Source organism: Apostichopus japonicus, chromosome 16 (assembly GCF_037975245.1).
Source record: "Apostichopus japonicus isolate 1M-3 chromosome 16, ASM3797524v1, whole genome shotgun sequence".
NCBI lineage: Eukaryota > Metazoa > Echinodermata > Holothuroidea > Aspidochirotida > Stichopodidae > Apostichopus > Apostichopus japonicus.
In genome coordinates, this window is record NC_092576.1 from 31,536,417 (window position 1) to 31,559,595 (window position 23,179).

At 37.6% G+C, this 23,179-nt stretch overlaps 1 protein-coding gene and 1 long non-coding RNA gene across 8 annotated transcripts in view; one reads left to right on the forward strand and one right to left on the reverse strand.

The window, feature by feature from the left end:
* Window positions 1-23,179, forward strand: part of LOC139982123 (uncharacterized) — a 63,070-nt gene that overhangs the window by 28,778 nt on the left and 11,113 nt on the right. For 5 of the 7 annotated variants that reach the window (XM_071994696.1, XM_071994694.1, XM_071994700.1 and 2 more), the window contains exons 2-9: window positions 4,598-4,676; window positions 4,917-5,240; window positions 5,629-6,279; window positions 6,899-7,246; window positions 7,971-8,069; window positions 9,470-9,516; window positions 20,439-20,466; window positions 21,082-22,565. In XM_071994696.1, coding sequence (XP_071850797.1) covers window positions 4,622-4,676; window positions 4,917-5,240; window positions 5,629-6,279; window positions 6,899-7,246; window positions 7,971-8,069; window positions 9,470-9,516; window positions 20,439-20,466; window positions 21,082-22,565 — 3,036 coding nt within the window. In that variant the 5' untranslated portion in view covers window positions 4,598-4,621. Of the gene's footprint in view, window positions 1-5; window positions 54-4,597; window positions 4,677-4,916; window positions 5,241-5,628; window positions 6,280-6,898; window positions 7,247-7,970; window positions 8,070-9,469; window positions 9,517-20,438; window positions 20,467-21,081; window positions 22,566-23,179 lie in introns of those variants that run through there. The other 2 variants (XM_071994695.1, XM_071994698.1) reach the window with 2 other exon arrangements.
* Window positions 9,523-16,651, reverse strand: LOC139982158 (uncharacterized). Its single transcript, XR_011798003.1, has 3 exons — window positions 13,336-16,651; window positions 11,228-11,453; window positions 9,523-10,885 (listed from the first exon to the last, which is right to left on the reverse strand). It is a non-coding gene; the product is annotated as an uncharacterized lncRNA (long non-coding RNA).

The window sequence follows — 23,179 nt, forward strand, 5'->3', positions numbered from 1 at the left end:
CACAGGTGACTATTTATGGGGAAATTCTCCCATCAAGTTGCAGCCATGGTTAAGTAAATAAAATAGTTTTTGACATGTCATGTTAATACAGCAAGGAAGATTATTATTCATGCTAATACAGCAACTACAGTACCGCTTTTAAGTAAATTGGAAGAGATTAGCGCGATTCAGCGCAAAACGCAGCTTAACTGTACTTAACCGCGCTCCAAATAAAGGAACGCGATTTCCCCGCGTTCCAAACAAAGGAACGCGAATTCCCCTCGCTCGCTATTCACCACCGACACAATGGGAGTGAACCGATCGATACAACGCTATTCATAGCGTGGAGGTAGTGTAAACCTATCGCTTGTAACTAACACCCGTTATAAACATCACAATTTTAAACGAAGTTTACCAACTTTGACGGAAAGAAAGTTTTAATCGAGAATAGTTTCGTGTTGAAGGGCAAAACCTTTTAATACGTGTTTATTTTATTCCCCGATATGTTCTGGTAACCAGAAGTAATAAAAAGCAAGAAGGAAACTTCGTGTCTTATCCTTTCGCCGTAATATTAACGGACCATTTTTTGTAGTAACATTAGGCCTCGCGTTTTGTGTTGAGTTTAGGGACATTAGGCCAGTGTACGAGTACGAAGTTCACGACTTCGACTGAAAGTTTTAAACGAGAATAGTTTCGTGTTGAAGGGCAAAACCTTTTTTATACGTTTTTATTTTATTCCCCAATATGTTATGGTTACCAGAAGTAATAAAAAGCAAGAAGGAAACTTCGTGCCTTATCCTTTCGGGGTAACATATCATTTTAAGTAGTAACATTAGGCCCCGCGTTTTGTGTGAACTTTAGGCACATTAGGCCAGGAAACGTTGCACTGATTTTATTTTATTTTTTATAGAGTTCTGTTCATAGGCTTACGAATGCGAAGGTTGTCACTAACTGAAAGGAGTTGTAAAGAGAATAATTGTAGCTATATCCTGGAAACCAAAATGAAAAAGAATTCTAAGCACAAATGCTTGTTTTAAAAAAAAGCAAATTATTATAAAATAAGAATAATGCAACATTGTTAAAGCTTAGAAATGCAAACTAAAAAGAAACAAACAGTCTGTATTTTCTGTAAATCTTTTAAAAATTCTAAAAGAAAAGTTAGGCACACATTAGGCTAGGAAGCTTTGCACTCACAAAGCAAATAAATTAATACTATAAAAGAAAACAGTACAACAGTGTCACGCTTAGAGAAGCAAACTAAAAGCAACACACTGTCTATTAGACTAGGAAACATTGCACTTACAAAGGCAACAACATTGAAAAATACGATAAGTAAAATATTAAAATTACCATGCAAGGGATCAAAATTAACATGTAGTTCTTTTTGACTACAGTCTTCAAAGGTTTCACATCAAGAATAACTTAAATATATGATGAAAAAAAATAGAGGAAAATGGAATATACCAAAAAATACTGTACTTCAAGATTTGACTGCCATTGCTAAGTATCTCTAAGCATTTCTGTTGGCTGTGTCCATCTTTTTAACGCACTGTCCCCAAACTCTTTTCTGAATGTGAAGTGGTACATGAAACTGCTCCATAATACATTTCCTAATTGCAAATACCCTATCCTTATCAAGTGCATTTTTCTTAATCCCATTGACATTACAATTTAAAAGCTCATATGGTGTAAATATTTTACGCATTAAATATCTGGCAAGACCACATGGATCTCCCTGTTCAGAAAGAGACGACAGCACAACTTCAGGTCTTATTTCTGTTATGACGGAGGATAAGTTTACTTTAAATAGTTGGCAACATTTTGAAGAAATAATAAAGTGTTACTAAGCGTTTCTTGTGTGAATTTTTTATATAAATTACCATTGGTTCCTGCAGAATGAAAAGAAAAAAGAATTTCCACCCAACAAATTTGAAGCAGGGCCGGTTAAATTCAAAACATGTTTCTCGTCCGCGCAATTGATGGGCCTCCTTTTTCCTGATTCCCGAGTTTCTTTTCGGATTACAAGTAATCTAAACCATCCTTAAAAATTATTTTGTAAAGGTTGGAACATATTCCAAACTAGTAGCAGCGCATGAAAAGAAGAAAAATGGCCGCCCGTTTTTTCAGATCTCAGTACGAGAAACATGTATTTTATTTGGATACTATAGAACAGCTTTCGTTCCCTAGCTGTATGTCGATTTTTTATAAAACCTTCATGAAAATTAACAGACTTGTTTGAAAATGGATTTTGAAGCTCAGTCAACAATTTAAGAAATGCTTACCGTTAAATACTGGCGTCAAGCAATACATTTCGAATTTATTCCAATAAAGATCCGCAAAGGATAAAAATGATGATTAGAGCTTACTAAAGAGAAATAGAAACTTGCATGTACATGGTCATTTTAAGTATCCAAGTACTATACAAAGAGATCGAGTTCACCGAAACACCCCTTTTCCCTATCGCCTGAGGAAAACCGTCTTTTATAAATTATAGTAGGCCTACCATACAGTACTTTACATTTGATACAAAAGTTACTTATACAACACACATAATTTGTGTGTGTCGCAATAGTTTAAGTTTTAACCGCGCAGTACACTACCATTCATAATTTGCATATTACACCAAAAGTTATAACTTGGCGTCCAGATGGCGGGAAAATGTACAATCATGTACAATTTATTGTGTCGTTGCCATGGTGCAATGAACTTGGGCAAGTTGCCAAGTTCGAATGTCGATGACCTACTTATGTTCCGTGACCAATGTCAATGGGAATTCTGTGTGTAAAAACTCGTGTTTTCCACGTGCAATATATATAGAAGTTTTATGTAAGCGGAACGAATTCGGGGCGGCTCGTTGATTGTGAGGAAGCACTTATCTAATCATCAATTTTTGTGAAAAATATCGTACGTTTTTCAGAAAATGTACAATCATGTACAATTTGTTGTGTCGTTCCCATGGTGCAATGAATTTGGGCAAGTTGCCAAGTTCGAATGTCGATGACCTACTTATGTTCCGTGACCAATGTCAATGGGAATTATGTGTGTAAAAACTCGCGCTTTCCACGTGCAATATATATATAGAAGTTTTACGTAAGCAGAGCGAATTCGGGGCGGCTCGTTGATTGTGAGGAAGCACTTATCTTATCATCAATTTTTGTGAAAAATATCGTACTTTTTTCAGAAAATATTTTTGACCAGTAATTGGAAACTCAATGTATCAAGAAGTACTGGGGTAGACCTTATCATTGCATTTTGAGGGAAGTCAGATCTTCAAGTGCAAAATATTGTTTTTTCATTTAAGGTTATCGTGGTTTTCTTGCGAGGTGTATACGGCGTAACTTTTGATGTAGGCTTAGAGGTAGGATCGGCTGATGCATACTAAATGAGAACGTGCAAAAACGTTTGAAGTGTTGTTTTGAACAGTGCCCGTGAAGCTGTATACTTTGAGAATTCCAAGGGCAGTGACAACGTGCAATGTCTCAGTGCGGTATACAACTGAGTACCAACTCAGTTCCGTAATGTAACATGTGCGCGAATAGCCCGTATTACTTGCAAGAACATTATACTGTACTGTTCTAGCCCCGAGAAATGATCAATTCGGCTTTCACTTAATCTGCAATTTTTATTGTTCGCAGCAATCGCGGGAATTCTGTTTGCTAACGTTTCACTCATCAAACCAACTGTTTTTTGCTCCCACTTTCATTTGTATTGTACGTTGAATTTAAACAGTATAAGATACGTGCTTATACACTATCCCTTCCCTTGGCCGAGTATAAACCCTCGGTCTTCTTTCTACCGGCGACGATCGATATTCTTTTGTTACCGGATTGGAAGGAATTAAGTAGGATTACAGCCATTGACCGTCTGACGGTAACAATGAACTTCACACTTTTAGCTGGCATGAATAGAATTAGGGAAGCCTTCCGACGGAATCTGCGCTCTGATAAACAGTTCCCCGCAATTAACTGCATTTCAATGCGGGTTTTAACAAAAGATAGAGCGCGGTTTAAACGCACAGAGCGCGATTAAGAGCGCGGTTTTCTCATTTACTTAAAAGCGGTACTGTAAGATCATTCATTTGAATACAGCAACTAAGATCATTCATGTTAATACAGCAAGGAAGATTATTATTCATGCTAATACAGCAACTAAGATCATTCATTTGAATACAGCAACTAAGATCATTCATGTTAATACAGCAACTAAGATCATTCATATTAATACAGCAACTTAGATCATTCATGTTAATACAGCAACTAAGATCATTCATATTAATACAGCAACTAGGATCATTCATATGAATACAGCAACTTAGATCATTCATGATATATAAATACAGCAACTTAGATCATTCATGTTAATACAGCAACTATGATCATTCATTTTAATACAGCAACTAAGATCATTCATGTTAATACAGCAACTAAGATCATTCATATTAATACAGCAACTAAGATCATTCATGTTAATACAGCAACTATGATCATTAATACAGCAACTAAGATCATTCATGTTAATACAGCAACTAAGATCATTCATATTAATACAGCAACTAAGATAACACTAAGTTAACTAAGATGACATATGTATCTGATGATTGTTTCTCCTTTTGCTGCAGTTGATTAACACAGGATTCTTCACAATGGGAAAGTTCACCGTACATTTGACCTCCTTCCTACTGGTCCAGATAGTCTGTGGTAAGTAAGCTAACCATGGTCCATCTTAAACGGAAATTGGAAAGTTTATCATCTGGACATGTTGAATGTAAGTCATGCTGAACTCTATTTCAGTGGACAGTGCATATTGCACCTGAAAGAAAATGACTATCATGGCACTTTCCTATTTCTAAAGCTATAAGAAGCAATCACTACAGTACTTGATTATACAGAGAATTTAGATATAAAACATTCCGGTTTGCTTTCTTACTCTCTGTCCAGCCTCATCTGTTGTTGGCGAAGTCTGTGAAAAAAAACAGTATCTCGAGCTATATCAGCCAGGAATTATCCAGTGTTCGTTTGAAGAGGGCTTTCTTGGAGTTCAGTGGTACAATTCAACAGAAGATGGAACCTCTGAGATCATTACCTATATAAGAGATGTAAAAGATGACCCTGGATTTGGTTCTGGAGATTACGATGTATGGTTAAATGGATCGCTGTTTGTTAGAAACGTAACAGTTGAACATGAAGGAGCATTCATTGTCACCCATGCATCCTCGGAATCTGCAGAGGTGAAGCAGTATAATATTCAAGTCCAGTTGTTTGGTAAGAACCTCAGACTTTGATCATTCTTCATTTACGTATGAAAGGCTCTAACAAATTTAAGCTTTGTAATTATATTGTAGTGTTAGTGTCCATTAATTGAAATGGAATAAATCGTCTATTTCCATTGGCAAATTTCTTCCATCTGAGCCTTCTATGGATGACAGACAGGATGCATAATTTGAACATTTTCAATTTGCCGGCTCAACAGTCGGGACACATACAGGAATATTAATAGGCTTGTATCAAGCAACACTCTATGTGAATGCATGAAACAATTACAGGAGGGTAGGTTCTATTAAATAATTACCCCACCAACAGATATGCAATGAAACAATGAGACGTTCACTATTCACTACATGCTAATTTTTCATTTCCTTACATTCAACAGTGAAGCCACAACTTGAATATCCTGTGATTGAAGAGTGTCAAGATAAGAGAAAAATATGCTACATGTTATACGAAAACCCTCTGGAATTGAGCTGCTCTGTCGAAAATGTCCGTCCTAGAATTTCTTTGATTTGGAATCAGCGAAACTCTCAGCGTGATAAACTTTTGGAGTCGAATATGACAATAATCAGAAACAGTGAAGTAACATTCACTACTCTTTCGACTGTTAAAATACATAACAACTCCCCATTATTGTCAGTATTGGTATGTAGCGTAAACGAGAACACTTGGATCTTGGAGGAGAATGAGACGTTGGTTATCTTAGAGAATGGAAGCGAAGACATATCAAACAGTCCTATTAGACATCCTGTTGAGCTTCATACTTCTATGATTCTACCCTGTAATGACTTTAACAAAAGGATTCTAGTTTGGAAGAGATCCACTGATAGATCTGAAACCACAGAAGTCATTCTAATTAGAGTGCAAACCTGGAAAGAGGATTTCAATGAAACATACAACAAGGATTTCAGATTGAAACCTGATGGGTCACTGATGTTGCCACAGACTGAATTGTATCACCAGGGCATTTATACTTGTGTCGCCAGCGATTATGACATGGATCATATACAAACAATAGATGTTGTTATTTTCAGTGAGTACTTTGATGTATACATAAATGTTATAAAACCCTCATCTATCAAACGAATAACCTTGACTTCATAAAAGGTGTTACATAATTGAATCAGAGATAAATGTCTATTTAAAACCTGCAAACGCTGGAGTCCATCTATCCACAGATTCTGTAACTCACAGTAAGAACGATATGTAGTAAAAAAAGCATTTAGATCCATCTATTGTAACGAAAAGAGTTCATTTGTTAATTCACGTATAGATGTGTCTAGTTGTTGAAACGTACAATTTCGTGCTTGTCCTGTCCAGGGTCTGAACTTTAATTAAACTTACCCTTAGATGAAACATATAAATCTTTGGTAGTTAGAAGATATAGACACAGAAGCCATTTAACATATACTCCTCGCATGGCATAACTATAAAGTGATAAAATTATGCAATGTACTCATTCACATTATGAATGGACTGTAATGCAACATATACAGGTGGACAATGGAACGTATACGATTATATGATCTGTCTAATATATGTTTCTTATATGTACAGACTTCTTTACATGATAAGTTTGTATTGACTATATTTAAGTAATTAACCAGTCATTGCGAAATAAAAACACAATGTGCTCCTTTTTTCTTGAATAGCCTTTCCAAGCCCGCGGTACATAACTGTAGAAGGATGTGACCATACACAGTATTGTGTACTTGACGTCGCAAGAGAAGGAAACGTGACGTGTTCAGTTCTTGGAATACGACCAGAAGTTGAACTACAGTGGAGAACTTATGGGAACTATCCTGATTTATCTCTAACAGAGCTGGAAAGGACATCAACAGAAAAGGGAGGAATCTTTGACATTTCTCTTACAACAAACTTCAAAATTTTATCCGCATCTGAAAGAGGGATCACATTAGAGTGTTTTATAGTAGGACAGAATTCAGATGTGTTCAAGCCTCCTATAAAAGCAGCAAGAATAGACCTTAATGTGGCATATGGTAGGTGTTTGTTTACTAGTGATGCTTTGTTATCGGGTTAAAACTAAACTATGTGCGATATGTTTATATTTAAAAATGGAATCTTGTTTTTCATAGCAGAAGACGTTAAACCCATCTCTCAAGATTTGTAATAGAACTTGAGAGTAAGGATGTTCCGATTCAGAGGGATCAAGTAGCCAGGGTTTATTGACCTGAAATTACAATACATTTGATCTAAATATTCTCTTTTATCTAGTTTTAATAGGTGAATGATTTTGCAATTGTGAGATCCAGTAGCCAGCTGTAGTTAGAATACAGTCCATATGTTCAGTGGCTTGTAGTTTTCTTATAGCAGTGAATGTTATGTCTGATAGAAGTTATGCTTCTAAATGAATGGCTAGTTTGCATCTCGAACGACTTCTTCTTTGGTCTGACTTATGGTTTCTAAATCGGACTTTTCAGAATTGAATCATACTTTGTGTGAAATGGGTTGGTAGATAGCGGGTACATGATAATGTATGTTCAATTTGATATTTTGCACATTTATTAGCGGGCAGGGCTTCAGTTGATTTTTGCTAAAAATAGCTTGTAAACATGATACGTTAACATATTTAGTAGAAAGGTCCACAGTCAGTGAAAGAACCTTGCTGATCAATTTAATCAACAATGACGAAAGCTTGGGATTATAATCTCAATTGGCAGGGAATCACAATAAACCCACTGGCTTTCTGGTTCCTATTTACAGATGGCAACATGGGGATCTCCGGGCCATCGACAGTTGCTGTGGTAACAACCATAATTGCAGTATTTCTAATTCTGGTGGTTTTGTTCATCTGTCTGATAGGTAGGTACCATGATGCATATCAGAATTCCATTGCAATATAGCAAAGTTTGTTAGCTACTTTCTTCTATTCTATTTGTTTTTATTGCATCTACAGTATCCTTATTGACTAAGCGAAAAGTATAGTAACTTTTTGTTTATATAAATTGTTGTTTTTTTTTTTTTTTTTCATGATAATAGTAATGATGTTGTATGCGTGTATGTGCGCGTTTGTGATGCCCAGCTTGTAAACATGATATCTCAAGAATGGTAGGTCGGACCAATTCATATTTAATGTGAAGATGTACCACTCTGAGTACAAGAAGCATATTGTTTTTGGTGGAGGTCATTTGAGATCACCAGGGGTCAAATTGTGAAAACCTTGTAAACACAATTTCTTAAGATGGGAATCATGGGCAGACCTCATATTTGATGTGTATAAGAACCACATTAAGTCAAATAAGCCTATTGTTTTTGGTGGAGGTCAAAGGTCATTTGGGGTCACTAGGGTTTAATTGTGAAAACCTTGTAAACACCATACCTCAAGAAGGGATGCATGAACAGACCTAAAATTTAATGTTTAGAAGAACCTCATTACTTAAAAGAAGTTGTTGTTTTTGGTGGAAGTTGCAGGTCATTTGGGGTCATCATAGGTCAAATTATGAAAACCTTGTAAACATGATATCTCAATATTAGAAGCTTGGGCAAATCTCTTACTTGGTATGAAGGTATATAACATTGAGTAAAAGAAGCCCATTGATTTTGGTGGAGGTCAAGGTTCACTTGGGACAACAGGTCAAATTGTGAAAGCTTTGTAAACATGATCTTGGAAGAAGGGAACCTTGGACAAATCTCACATTTGGTGTGTGGATGTACCATATCAAATTTAAGGAGCCTATTATTGGTTTTGGTGTAGCTCAAAGGTCATATAAAGTCAACAAACGTCAAACATGTACCCTCTTACCGGTCTCTCTACACTTACACACCTTTCTAACATAATATCACAAGGGAAGCTTGGACGGATCACATATTTGGTATGTAATTGTACCACATTGAGAATTTTGGGCAGAGGTCAGTGGTCGTTTTAGTTCACCAGGTGTCAAATTGTGAGACCCTGTTTTACACTATATTTCAACAAGGACAGATATCATATTTAGTATCTTGATGTATCTATCACATTTAGTAGAAGATGCCTGTTGTTGAGGTGAATGGTCATTTAAGGCCAGCCAGTGTCATTGTTATTTTTTATTTTTTATTTTTTCACATCACACTGCTTTTCACTGTATTACTAAGATCAAGTATGTTTTACACCCTCACTATACATTTCGTCAGATTCATGAAGAAAACTGCTCATGTTACATCATTGAAACTACAATGCATCTTTGCGCGCTGGTTATTTAACCTTACATAAATTATTCCTGCAGTGTTAATCTACCGAAGGAGTCAGAGAAAAATTGTGGGTGACGAAGAGGTAAGACCGTTATATCTGAAATTATAAAGTCAATCATGGCAAACAAAATATATAAAACTGTTAAACATACTGTAACACTAATTCAGTCTAAGATTCCGGGGGCGCTTACTGTAAGTATTCCCTACTGAGGACTGGTGGTGGTATGGCAACAAATGCGGCTTGGATGGTTGTGTGTTAGTAGCGACGAGCCTTGAATCTTGTTATTACATGCAAAGAATATAACACATAGACAAACAAGTAAAAGAAACGCCCGCTGAGATTTCATAATCTATTACTATAATCAGCCACGGTACAGACCATACAGATAATGGTTACAAACATGTCACTCGTCTGATGATCACATCACAGGTGGGAAACTCAGAGATTAAACATGCTGTAGGTTACCATATACGTATACTATATTAACTTGCACTACCTCTATTTATTGAGCATTTTTGCTGCAGGAAGTGAACAACTGAATTAATCAATACACATAATATGTTGCAACAACAACCCGTCGAAAAAAGGCCCTTGCCGCGACCAGTTGCAGCGGCTTCGCAGCAACTAGTTGCAGCGCAGTCGCTGCGACTTCACTTTTCACATGCAAATGAGGCTTGTGGCGACTTCGCCGGAAAGGGGGTTGCGGTGACTTCGCCGGAAAGGGGCCTGCGGCGACTTCGCAGGAAAGGGGCTTGCGGCGACTTTGCCGGAGAGAGGCTTGCAGCAACCTCGCCGCGACTTCACTCTTCACATGCAAATGAGGCTTGTGGCGACTTCGCCGGAGAGGGGGTTGCGGTGACTTCGCTGGAAAGGGGCCTGCGGCGACTTTGCAGGAGAGGGGCTTGTGGCGACTTCGCAGGAAATGGGCTTGCGGCGACTTCGCAGGAAAGGGGCTTGCGGCGACTTTGCCGGAGAGAGGCTTGCAGTGACCTCGCCGCGACTTCACTCTTCACATGCAAATGAGGCTTGTGGCGACTACGCCGGAGAGGGGGTTGCGGTGACTTCGCTGGAAAGGGGCCTGCGGCGACTTCGCAGGAGAGGGGCTTGTGGCGACTTCGCAGGAAAGGGGGTTGCGGCTACTTTGCAGGAAAGGAGCTTGCAGCGACTTCGCAAGGAAAGGGGCTTGCGGCAACTTTCCTGGAGAGGTGCTTGCAACAAAAATAAGACAATAACTTTGTAGGTCTAAACTACTTTATTTTTAGTTATACTGTTAATTGTAAAACGTCTTATATTATTACTGTCTACTCTAATTTACCTCTGCCCCCCCTCCCATCATCCCCAACATGTCAGCATCACTTCAGTTTCTTCATCAGTCTCCTGGCTCTGCTGCACTTGATGTTGATTGCCTATGTGACATCAGCATAGATCTTCAGTACACTGCCACCATACACTGGAGAAGAAAGGCAAATTTCCCTCAGGTTAATGACAAAAACCAATAAGTATCCTCTTCAATTTATCATTATTCAATACTCATGGAATTGTTGAATTTTTTCATTGTGGATATGAAATTTTAAAGTAATTATAAGTCTTTTCTCTATGCTTAGCCATTACTCTCCAGATCCTTCCTTATACAAGCAAGGAAACTGAAGTACCAGTTTCACAGGAAATATTTGCATTATGTATATTTACAGCCGATTTGGGAGGAAGCTGTACAGAATTTATGTCAAATGTTTTTTTGTTTTTTTCAACTACCTAACCTCCTTTAAAATATGTGGGAATTCTGCTAACTTACATCTAATAGCTTCCATCTGCAGGGGAAACAGCTTTACCACGGATGAATTGTTCCCCTGTGACATATCTTATGGCTCGAAGAAACCATCCATCATTTCTTTACAAGAAGAGCCTTAGATTTGAGACTTGGAGAGAAGGTTACTATGCCAAGCAGCTGGTATGGCAACATTGCAGTTGACAAGTCTCTCCGAATGTGGTGACGCATCCTCCCTATCACTCCAAATGACCTAAAAGAATGAAAAAAATAACAACAAACTGATTAGAAGCAATCTGGATCTCTGCAAATTAAACATATATATTATTCATAGCATTTTTGGAATACCACTTCTGGACACTTAAACACGCCTCAACCGTAACACTCATCAACCCAAATTCTGTTAAGAAATATAGCAAGAGAATTATGAGCAGAATCTGTTGATCTGTTCTTACTGATATCTATGTCAAGACGTTTTTAGCGTGATCAAAACTCAAGTGCCAGCCTTCCCTTAAAAATGGAGTGATCCTGAGGGTGGGTACTCCATGCATACAGGTCATTCTAGTTTCAGATATCAACAAATGGGACTTTCACATTTGGTGCTGTTGACTCATTTATATGCAAGATAATAAATACGCCTAACTTGTGTTTGGCTTATAACTGGCTATTCAAGGAAGATCGGCGAAGATTGAATGGCTATTCAAAGAAGATGTTCAGAGAAAATTTGCGGATATCAGGAAACCACTGAAGAACTTTCTCTTTCTGTGAGATATTTTCATTTACATTTGAAGAAAACTCAAGTGCTCAGTTTGCAAACTTCAATTTAACTTAAAAAAAACGTATTGGATCTAGTATTGTGAATCATACTATCTATATTTAATCACTCTCTAGGGTCCACCACAACAGAAACACAGGCAATATCTTCACATCATTCTTAGAGGAACACACAGTTTCAATATTTGGCATACTGTAGCATATTTATCCCATTTCACATCTGTCATATAAAGACAGTACAGACTCAATTATTTTGTGCTATATCTGTGGTTAAACCATGGTTCCAATTAAAAAGTTCACTGGCTGGTTTGTTCGGAACTGGAACTTAGATTGATAGCGAATTTAATCAACTAGTTACAGTAGCTTAGTTATACCCGGGTACCGTTTTTTTCCGCACATGTTACTTTCCGCTGAAACAAAACGGTGTTTTCCGCAAACAAATTTGTCAGTGGAAAACAACGTTTTTTTTCAGCGGAAAGTACCGTTTTTGGGGGAGGAACAGAATGACTTACTGAAATGATTAGGCACATGGAAGGATTTAGGAAGATGGAAAATATAGGATTTGACTGTAACAGGATAAAATGTAGCTACGAGACTAGATTATTATTAGGATAGCTAAGGTTGTAGCTTAGGTTGTAAGCACTAGCTTAAGCTATAAGCACAAGTTTAATTTTAGTTAAACAGCGCCACCTTTTTGTGTTGTAGTTTTCGATATGCCGTGAAGGTGAAAAAAAGGTGAGCTGCCGTTACGATTTGGTCTCGCTAAGTTTCATCCTTTAGGGGGAGACTCAATCCTTCCTAACGCGGGCGTCCCTTTGCCCTTTTATCCGCCGACCGCCTCATACTTCTTTAATAATCCCTAATTACAAACACCCCAAGCCTCCTCTAAATTATAAGCAGCTTAACTTTTCTGACATGAACTCAGTCTAACCATCCTTTATTGACGTTGTTTGATACTTTCTTATGTTATTTTAATCATCCTGCCTGAATTTGGTATCTTAAAATAAAGGAAAATATAGTGTACAGGTAAGTGGAAAAAAAAAATGTTTTCCGCAGAAGAATTTTTTCAGCGGAAAGTAATCAGCGGAAAGTAACGTATGCGGAAAACAACTGAAACCGTTATACCCCTTTAGACATGGGCAAATTACATTCCCAGCAGACATGCTATAGGCTTTAACATTTAAAGTTAACTTCAGGATTCTTTGCACTGAAATACTCTAAAAGAGTCCCTGAAGTGATAATAGTGATGCATGCCGCCTAGGCCTAGCCTACTCTGTGTTCTGCTAAAATATGCTTAACTATACTGCCTAGGCTTAGCGAGGCTATAGTCGATTTATATCCTTTAGCTTACTAGAACTTACCACCATAAGCAAACGATGCATCATATGTTTCTGAAGCTGTATAAAATGCACGGAATTTTCCCCCAAAGGCCATTGAAATTTGTCCCTCGTCATCCATTGGCTACACCAAATCGACTGTCTATCAACCAGAAAAGGCAGATATGCTAGCAATCACCTCCAAGCGAAGATGGCAGCCCAAGATCCCTAGCAATTGTATCCACTTCGTCTTTTAAAAATTACATTTTTTTCGACGTAAAGAGTTATACAAAAGCAAGAAGGCTGGATTAGGTTTGCTTCGTTACTAACACCAGTACTAACAGTAACCTACGCACTAAGTTTAAGTTAGGCTACTCAGTCAGGTAACGTGAAAACCTAGTAAAGTAAAAACGTTAACAAAGTCACAGAAAATCTTGATTTCTGTTCAAAAATATAAATATATTCCACAGAACAATGGTCCAAAGTATTGAGTATTTCGTAAAGAATTTTAATAAAGAATTCATGTAAGAAACCTAAAAGTCGAGATAGCTAGAGAATCAGAATGTCGATACAGCCGGTATTGTATTTGAAAGATGGATTGTTACGCAATCGAAAGCCTTCGCAGTTTCTGATTGGCCAATCATCTTAATAGACAACATCTGACTCAATTTGTACATTTTTACGTTGTTGGTTATGATGTAAATTCGATCGTGTGGATGAAAAATGAATGAAATGGAGTAAAAAGGAATCATGCATCCAGACATTAAACCAACTCAATTCAGTATCCCCTTTGTCAAACTCAGCTGTACGAGATGTTGTAAGTATATCACCTTTTATCAGATCCTTTCTAGCAACTTCTTACTGCGTACTTAAACCTGGTTGAAACCAGCCAACCTATATGATTGTATGGACAAAAAAAAAAAACAGTAACCTGTTGTGTAGACTTGTTTACTTCAAATTTACACAACAGTCGTCGAAGTTCCTGTGCTGGTAGTAGTACTAGTATCATGAGCAGTTGCACGAGACGTGAAAAATAATTTTACACTCACTATTCTACAGTTATGCTGCCCTCGCAGACGCGTCTAGATATGCGACACTAGACAGCTAGCTAACCAGCGAAATGACGAGAAAAAGACAGGAGTACGTTTCTGTAAACTGTATTGAGATTCCTCACTCATGTTATCGCGGTAAAACTGAAATAAAAGGATATGAGAAACTTGAATAATAATGATGCTAAATACAACACTATGAATGTTTTAAATGAAAGATTATAACGGTGAACTTCGAACTTGCCATAGGCCAAATGATCAGCTCACCAGAGTACAATATTCTAAACTGAATAACTATAATGTGATGAGAGTCGAATAACTCTGGAGTTTAATTAATTCTCTTAACTTGTCTTAAGAAGAATAATTAATGAAGTTTGCTAAAGAACAATAGAGTATCAGATGAGCAAAAACTATTATGATTAATTAATAACAACAATCCATCTCAACGAACGGAAAATACGTAACGTAAGTATTACGCAACTCTGAAAGGAACATGAATATGTGAGCATAAAACATAGTTGAACAGGGGTTAAGGTAATTAAAACTCGAGTGTAACTAAATTAATATTAACTTATTCAAGTCCCAAGTAAATATATATAGTTATGGCATCGCCCATATTTAATAAACAACATATTATGTGCAAACCTGCAATCAAGGTAAATACTTCTTAATTGGAAAACAAATAGATTACTTATGTCTTATTAACAATCTCAATTAACTGACATGTGCATGGTAAGCAAGGTTGTACAATAATTAACCTAACAAATAATACAAAGAGAAAAACTTACAGATTATGAGCCAGGTCGAAAACGTTAGCTAATGAAACTGTACGGTATGTAAGGCGGATGCGGTGTTGCCTACTACAAAGCTGAAAACAGAATAATGTCTATAATGAAAAACAACACAGGTCTCTGAGAAAAGAAATAAGTGTGAATCTCCAATTACCATGAGACCCTCCTCATGTGTGGTCAAGGAGAAAGTTTATCAACAACTCTTCCATCCTGACTTCCCCCCTGCTGACCTTTCATAACAGAGCTGTGCAATGAAGTTACAGTAAGCTCAAACTGATCTGACCACAGAGCAGGTAGCAGAGCGAAAGATAAGAAGAGTCACAGGTGGCTTGCTTAATGAAGTATAAACAATAACATGAGTAGTACAGTGTAAACTGAACCCCTGTGAAAATGAATAAGTACTGAAAACAGGACTACCTGCCCGATAGGCGATAAAAAAAAAACATTTACTTGAATGGCAGAACAACAGTAGTAGTGTAGTGACCGAGCAGTAACAGAACAAACTAAAACACATGCAACCAACAAAGAATGACACAAGACAAGTTGACAGCTTGGATGCTGGAGGAGCTCTGGTTTGTATTATCCTCTTGTAACATCATCTCCAACATACATAACAAATTAACACTCACATAAACCAACACCCTAGTATAATACAATCCTATTGGTAGGTGGAAGACCACTGACCACTCCCACTTGGTCATTCCATCTCTCACAAACATCTACACCTGTATAACATGTGATATCACACCAGAGTGTGTGCACCTGGGTACTCTCCAATTGACCTGGCTATAACAACTTCCCAACATAACTCAACTTACAGTGTAAACAATAGACAGAATACCAACAATGCCATAGATGGCTATCCTCAGTGGACTAGAACAAACAGTGACCAGAACAGTCTAATAAATGCCAGCAAGTACAAAAGACTGGCCAAAGATAGGATAAATAAGCTAGGACCCTACAGTAGTACAGTCATTACTCGGTGTGTATCTATTTTACTATCATTCCCGGCAGGCTGCAGCATTCGATTGATATACATGATGGAGTAAGTGGTTAATCATTTTTTATTTGGAGATGCCAAGCCAAGTAATAACGATCCCATCGAACTACTTAAATACTAATTCTAGTAACGCTCAATCTAGGCTAGTGTGGTAGTACTACTAGTTAGCAGGGGGCTTATGAGTAAGGCTACTATATGCCTTCATGCACAGTCAGTGTAGGAGAGTATCGATACAGATATAGCCTATAGGCTAGGAGGGTCAAGTCTATGTTATGCTGCAGTGAGGGTGAGGCCTAGTAGTGGTACTACAATGCTTGTAAGTAGTAGCCTAGGTCTAAGAGTATTTTACTAACTCTAATAATTAAAGATTAAAGTAGTATCCATTGGCTGCATATGCTGATTACTTATGTCTGTGCCTACACCTACAGTGTCATTGTACCCTTTTTTCCCTGTAGATCTACTCTCAAAAATCAACGACTCGGAATGAACTTACAGCAAATTATTTCCAGCAAACAAATATTGGTGAGTACAATTCCTATACAATGCCTAGTCAGCAATTGAAATTAGCCTGTTGGTGGGGCTTACCAGTCAAAACGTCCCTTTACCAAATTTGTCCCCGTACCAAAACGTCCCCGCTTTTGGACAAATCGTCCCCCGTTGGTCAAAACGTCCCCGTTGGTCAAAACGTCCCCGTAAGTCAAAACGTCCCCGTCTATCACATTCATTCACAGTTGTGAATATATATTAATATTAAGTTATAATTTGGCTAAGTTATCGGCAAGTTGGATAACAGTCGCTAAATAAATCATGAAGGACTATATCGTTTAATTATATTTGGTATGAAAAAGGTATACGCTATATGTTTTTCAATGAATTAACGAATTAAGGAAATCCAAAATATTATACAAGAGGAATTAAAAAAGAATTTGGATGCGTATACTTTACAATATATATATATATATATATATATATATATATATATATATCTATATAATATTTTTAATTGAGTGAAATCACTTATCGTTTATTTTTACGAAGTAAAATTTTGTCACGGGTACGTACCCCTGTTGATATTTGATATTTTGAAGTATAGAATATATTGCTCGTTTACCTTTAGTGTGGTAACGTTACATGTTTTACTAAACAATTGTACTCAAAAATGTTTCCGCCCTCATAACAGTCAATTCCCTAACTAATAACATCCACACTTGCATTCCAACTGATTATAAAAGCGGGGACGTTTTGACTCACGGGGACGTTTTGACTGTGGGGACGTTTTGGTAAAAAGCGGGGACGTTTTGGTCTTAAAAAAGCGGGGACGTTTTGGTAAAGGGACGTTTTGACTGGATACCGTTGGTGGGTTAATGGCCACAGCAAGTCGGAATGATAATCACGCCAGTCAGCAGCCCCCCCCCCCCCCCCCCTGCAAACATGACGTGCTAGATTAAACAGCATGAATTCACAACCTTAGCCCTGGCTTTATGTCTCAGTCAATAAACTCTGCGTTTTAATCATAACATGTGGTGCCTGCTATTAGGCCTAATACACCTATCAACTGTATGATGCACCTCAGACCCCCAGGATAGTTACGTCATGTCAAAATTAAGCTGAACATTGACACTTCATTGCGCATATAATATGACACCCCATTGCATTATTTAAATTTGACAGGGATTAACTTCATTTCATATATTATTTTCAGAGCCCAGTGTTACTCCTGATTTCAGAGTGAACTCATGAGGCCAACTTAGGCCTACTTGGTACAACCAACCACGTAGAAGAGAAATACCAGCTTCATCCAATGTTCAGTCAGTAGCTTTTACTCCAGCCTTATCTGAATTTTATATGGCTGGCCATACTGAAGGTGGCTCATCATCCTTTGTAGAGAGCTTGCAGCCAGATTATCAGTGCACTGATGAAAGTCCCACAACAATTATCCACCCATCATCTATACCTTTAGCAATGGAAGTAAGTGAACTAATGAACATTACAAACTGGCAGGCAACTCTTGACCAAGATGGTCACATTTCTGATAAGTGGGAGGATACGCTGGGTGAGCCCGATGATACCTGTGATGCTTCACCTTTGGAAGATGATGAAGAGTCAGAGACAGAGTCCAGGAGTGGTTCATCATACATCTATAGAGGATATTGGATGACAGTAGAAACAAGTCTTCTCCTGATACTCACATTTGCAACTACGCATTCCATCACTGATGTCCAGCTGTCTGATATACTAGCACTAATTAGTCTCCATTGTATGGAAACTCACTCTGCCATTGGTAGTCTTTATAAGTTTAAGAACTATTTTGAAAAGGCAGATTCACCAGTGCAAAAGTATTATTACTGTTAGTCCTGTTTTAGCTCTGTTGAAGATGGCCAGACCAACGTACTGTAATATATGCAGGATGACAATTGACTTTGAGAAGAACAAATTCCTCAGTGTAACACTAGAGCCTCAAATTCAAAATTTGTTTCAGCATCCTGGTTTTGTAGATAAAATTCAGCATAGATTTAAGGGAAGTATATATGGATTGTTTCTCAGTGACTTTCCAAATTTTACGAACCTGATTAACATTTTAAACCTATTAACTCAAACCTATAAATTGATTAACAGAAACTACAGTGAAGTTTGGTAGAATTATGAATAAGAATCTTGCTGAGTTTTGTTCTCAGAGTTTTGAGATTACTTTTAAGATTCTAAAGATTTAATAATTTGCATTGCTTAGTGTTATTTGTGGGTTTCCTGTACGAATTAAAAGAAATGAAAAGATCAGTAATTTTTTAATTGCTGATCTATAAGCCTTGATGTTACAGTAACCTATTTGAATTAAAGTACAGAAATTATAATCTCTAATGTGCCTCTCCTCATGTTGTAACCATTACAGTTTGTTCAGTGGTACCACATATTTTCTATTCCTACAGGAAAAGTTAAAACATTTAAAAGATGATGGCTCTTTAATTGAAACAAATAAAAAGAAATCCTAAAAATGCAGTAATAACTTGAGTTCCCACAACTAGTTCCAGGAATGGTACCTTTCTGTAAAGTGATTATTTCTTGACATAAAGTACCTGCGACTGGTTGCAACAAGAAGGCCTGTCCTGCAAAGTAACTTTCCTTGCCACGAAGTAGCTGCGGCTGGTTGCAACAAGAAGGCCTTTCCTGCGAAGTAACTTTCCTTGTCGCGAAGTAGCTGCGACTGGTTGCAACAAGAGGGCCTTTCCTGCGAAGTAACTTTCCTTGCCGTGAAGTAGCTGCGACTGGTTGCAACAAGAGGGCCTTTCCTGCGAAGTAACTTTCCTTGCCGCGAAGTAGCTGCGACTGGTTGCAACAAGAAGGCCTTTCCTGCGAAGTAACTTTCCTTGCCGCAAAGTAGCTGCTGCGACCAGTTACAACAAGATGGGCCTCCTGCGAAGTCATATTCCTTTGCTGCGATGTTGCTGCGATGTTGCTGCGACTAGTCGCAGGAGCAAAACCCTGCGGCGAAGTAATATTTCTGCTGCCGCGAAGCTACGGCAAAGTCACAGTAAAAGTGAAGTACTGCGAAGTCTTGTAGCGAAGGAATTCCTTCGCAGCGAAGTCGCAGCGACTGCGCAGCGAAGTAACCCTTTTGGTAGGAGGTAACATTATACTCATTTGAAATAACATTCCTACCAATGGATGGTTTTATGTTGCAATAGATATAAGTAATACAATCAGTTGTCATGAAATCCTTTCCCTACCAGTTTTGTGTTGAGAATAACATGTACATTACGATCTTCCCTGCAGCAAATACCACTCCAGTCCCCCTGTTCTTAGCCAAAAACAGGGAAGATTGAATATCTGCCTGAGTTGGTAATGCTAGCCATACTGGACTCTCCTCTGCACAAATTCGTGATTAAACAAACACAGTGTATTTTTTCAGTGGTCAAGCCAACCTTGTTTTCACACACAGCAAAGTAGTACTAGCCATTAGAGCACTTTTGTTTTCAATCATGCAGGTGACCGGTCAAGGTGCACTCAAGGATGAATCCTAAAGTATTTGGGGGTAGTTTATGCTATCAAGTAACAAGTTATTAATGCTTGAGTGAATTTGATGAGGATAGTTTTTCTAAAGGCAGGCTTGACTGTCACTGACTTTGAGTACATTTATATAAGAATAAGGTACAACCTACGGTTACTTAGGTTCATCACACATATTATGTTAACTTGTATCCTATTTAATAGAAAATGTTAATTACATCATCAAATTATTTGCAAATAGTGACTACAAATTGATAGTTTTATTGATAATATGTTTGAAAGTATCATTCCCTCTCTCTTGTTTAGATGTTGCCCATGACTCACCGGACACCTGGTAAGTCTGATGTACACGTTATTGCAAGCTGAGTGCAGTGAATGTTTAAAAAAAAATCGCTTTAAGATACTGTTAAATACCATACATAGATTAAAATAATTTTCAACATACATATCCTCTACAAATGATAATTTATAATACTGTAACAGATTCCAGTAACTTTATTGCTGTCATATCAAATTCATGTTACAGTTAACTTTACCAAATGGTGATTAATTTATGACACAATAATTTCACAAGTCCATTCCTATTTCTTCATTTATGGTTTATGAAAATTACATCAGAATGCACCCAACTTCAAATAACAATGATGACTCTCGAATGGTCTGGGCCAAGATTTTTTTTACACATCTTTGCCAAATGTTTGAATCGATTGTCTCTTTGCAATTAACGCAGCTGTTCAAATAGCCATTTAGTTTGAGAACGAATCTAAAGTTAAGCAGTTAAATTAACATATCAAGACATTGTTCTCTACAGTAAATTTGGTTGAGCAGCTACCAATAATGACATTCCAATTAAAAAAAAAACAACTTTCTTTTGACCATTTAAATTATTGACTTTGTTCCTGATATAAAATAAGATTGTTACTAATCACACTTTTCTGGTTTCCTACAGAGGAGGAACAATTCATCAAGGAATTAAAGGCAAAGTATCAGATACTTTATCACTCCGTACAACCATTGCCTTACATTAGAGACAGAATGTATTGTGTTGATAATGTATATGTTGATAGCGGCATTGAACGGTTAGTTGAACAAGCACATGGACACAAAATTTGGAAACTTTTAAAGTCACATCATGAACTACTAAAGAAACCTGAGAATTGTGGTAGGCAAATTATGGAGGGAGAGGCCGGATATGGAAAATCAACACTGACACTACAGCTTGCATACGATTGGTGCCAAAAAGTTCCAGATTCCCCTTTGAGTAATGTACCGATACTTATTTACCTGCGGCTAAGACAACTGAGAGGGGTGAAGTCAATATACCAAGCCATACGGCGTTTTATATTACCCAGAGACTCAGATCTGAGTGAGGATATGGTAGAATCAATCATAAAGAATTGTTCAGGTGCATTGGTTATTTTGGATGGATTTGATGAATACCCTGATAAAGACGATCTAGAGACTGATATTTCTCTTATCCTTCGGAGAGAAATGTTGCAGGAAATAGACGTCATTCTGACTACCAGGCCTTTCTACTTGCCAAAAGAATTTGCACCGCATACTGATCGAATACGTTTAACAGGTTTCAACGATGACATCCGAGATCAATATATTCGAAAAGCAGTTGTACACGGTGACGAACAAGCCGCCAGGGAAATAATACTTAAACTCCAACGAAACCCTCTACTCGGTGACTTGTGTCAAGTTCCTTTGTTGTTTGTTTTGTTTGCTCACATGAGCCACCTGAACAAAGACTTGACGGCATTCAAATCCGTTACTAGTTTCTTTCGTAATGTGATAGCTTGCTTCCATAGTCATATGATGAACAAAAAGATTGGAAAGGTATGTTTTGGCTCAAAACATGATGAGTTGAACAAGGTTGCTTTTGAGGCTCTGAGCGGTAGAAACCAACTGATTGTGTGGGATAGTACTTCCCTGAGAAAACGACTTGGGGATGACTTCTATGAGCAGTACCTTAAAACTGGAATATTTTTTGAGGAAGAAGTTCTGACTGATGATCAATTTCTCTACAAAAAGGAAGTCAGATTCTACCACAAATTGTTCTGTGAGTGGTATGCTGCCCACTACATTGCTGATTATCTATCTCAAGAATCTTCAACCTCTGCCACAACAGAGAGTCAGACTGTAGCTGAACTGCTCCGTTGTTTGGATCCCTTTGAACTTCACTATGTTTACAGATTTGCCTGTGGTCTTAATAAAACTGCTTCGGGTAAAATTGTAAATTATCTGCAAGACAATCTTAAACATGAAAGGTTTGCTATGATGTGTATGCTGGAACAAGACTATAAAAATGAGAAGATTGTTGATGTAATCACAAAGTTGGCCTCTAAAGTGGTCCACATAAATGGCCATGACAGTCAAGTACTTCAAAGATCAACTTTACAAGTTTTGGAGTTCGCGAGCGCCAACCAGGTGAGGTCATTTTCTTTCACTGCAATCAAGATATATTTCCTCAGGTTTGTGGTCATGTGGTCACAGTCATTTACTGTTATTGTACAATAGAATTATAATCAGTCCTTATACCTACAGAAACAGTGCAAAACTTCTAGCCTCCACTGGGATTCGAACCCGGGCCTCTAATGTTTGAAGTGCTTGGTTTATTTTCCCGCCAAGTCCTTGATTCATGAGGTCAGATTCCCAATACATATCTTCAGAGGTTGTATCCCAAAATAATGACCCAATGACCCTACGAACATAAACAATTTCAAATGCTGACAACACTTACTGTCTTTACCAATTGTTGTTGCTACCAATAGTGTCACTTGATTTATTGCTTATGTGGCCATAAATGAACACACTATGACAAAGACATCCAAACCTTGAAAATATTCGAATAAATTGAGTTTTAATTGTGAGGTCACCTTTACTGGAGGGGAAAACAAACCTTAAAGTAAATGGCCAAATCGTTTTATGCAGTAGCATTCATAGCCAGGTAAAGCTACTGTTGAAATGTCATTTTGACCTCACAATGTAATTGTATGGTCTAACTCAACAACATAAAACCCTCCATCCGTTCATAATGTAGC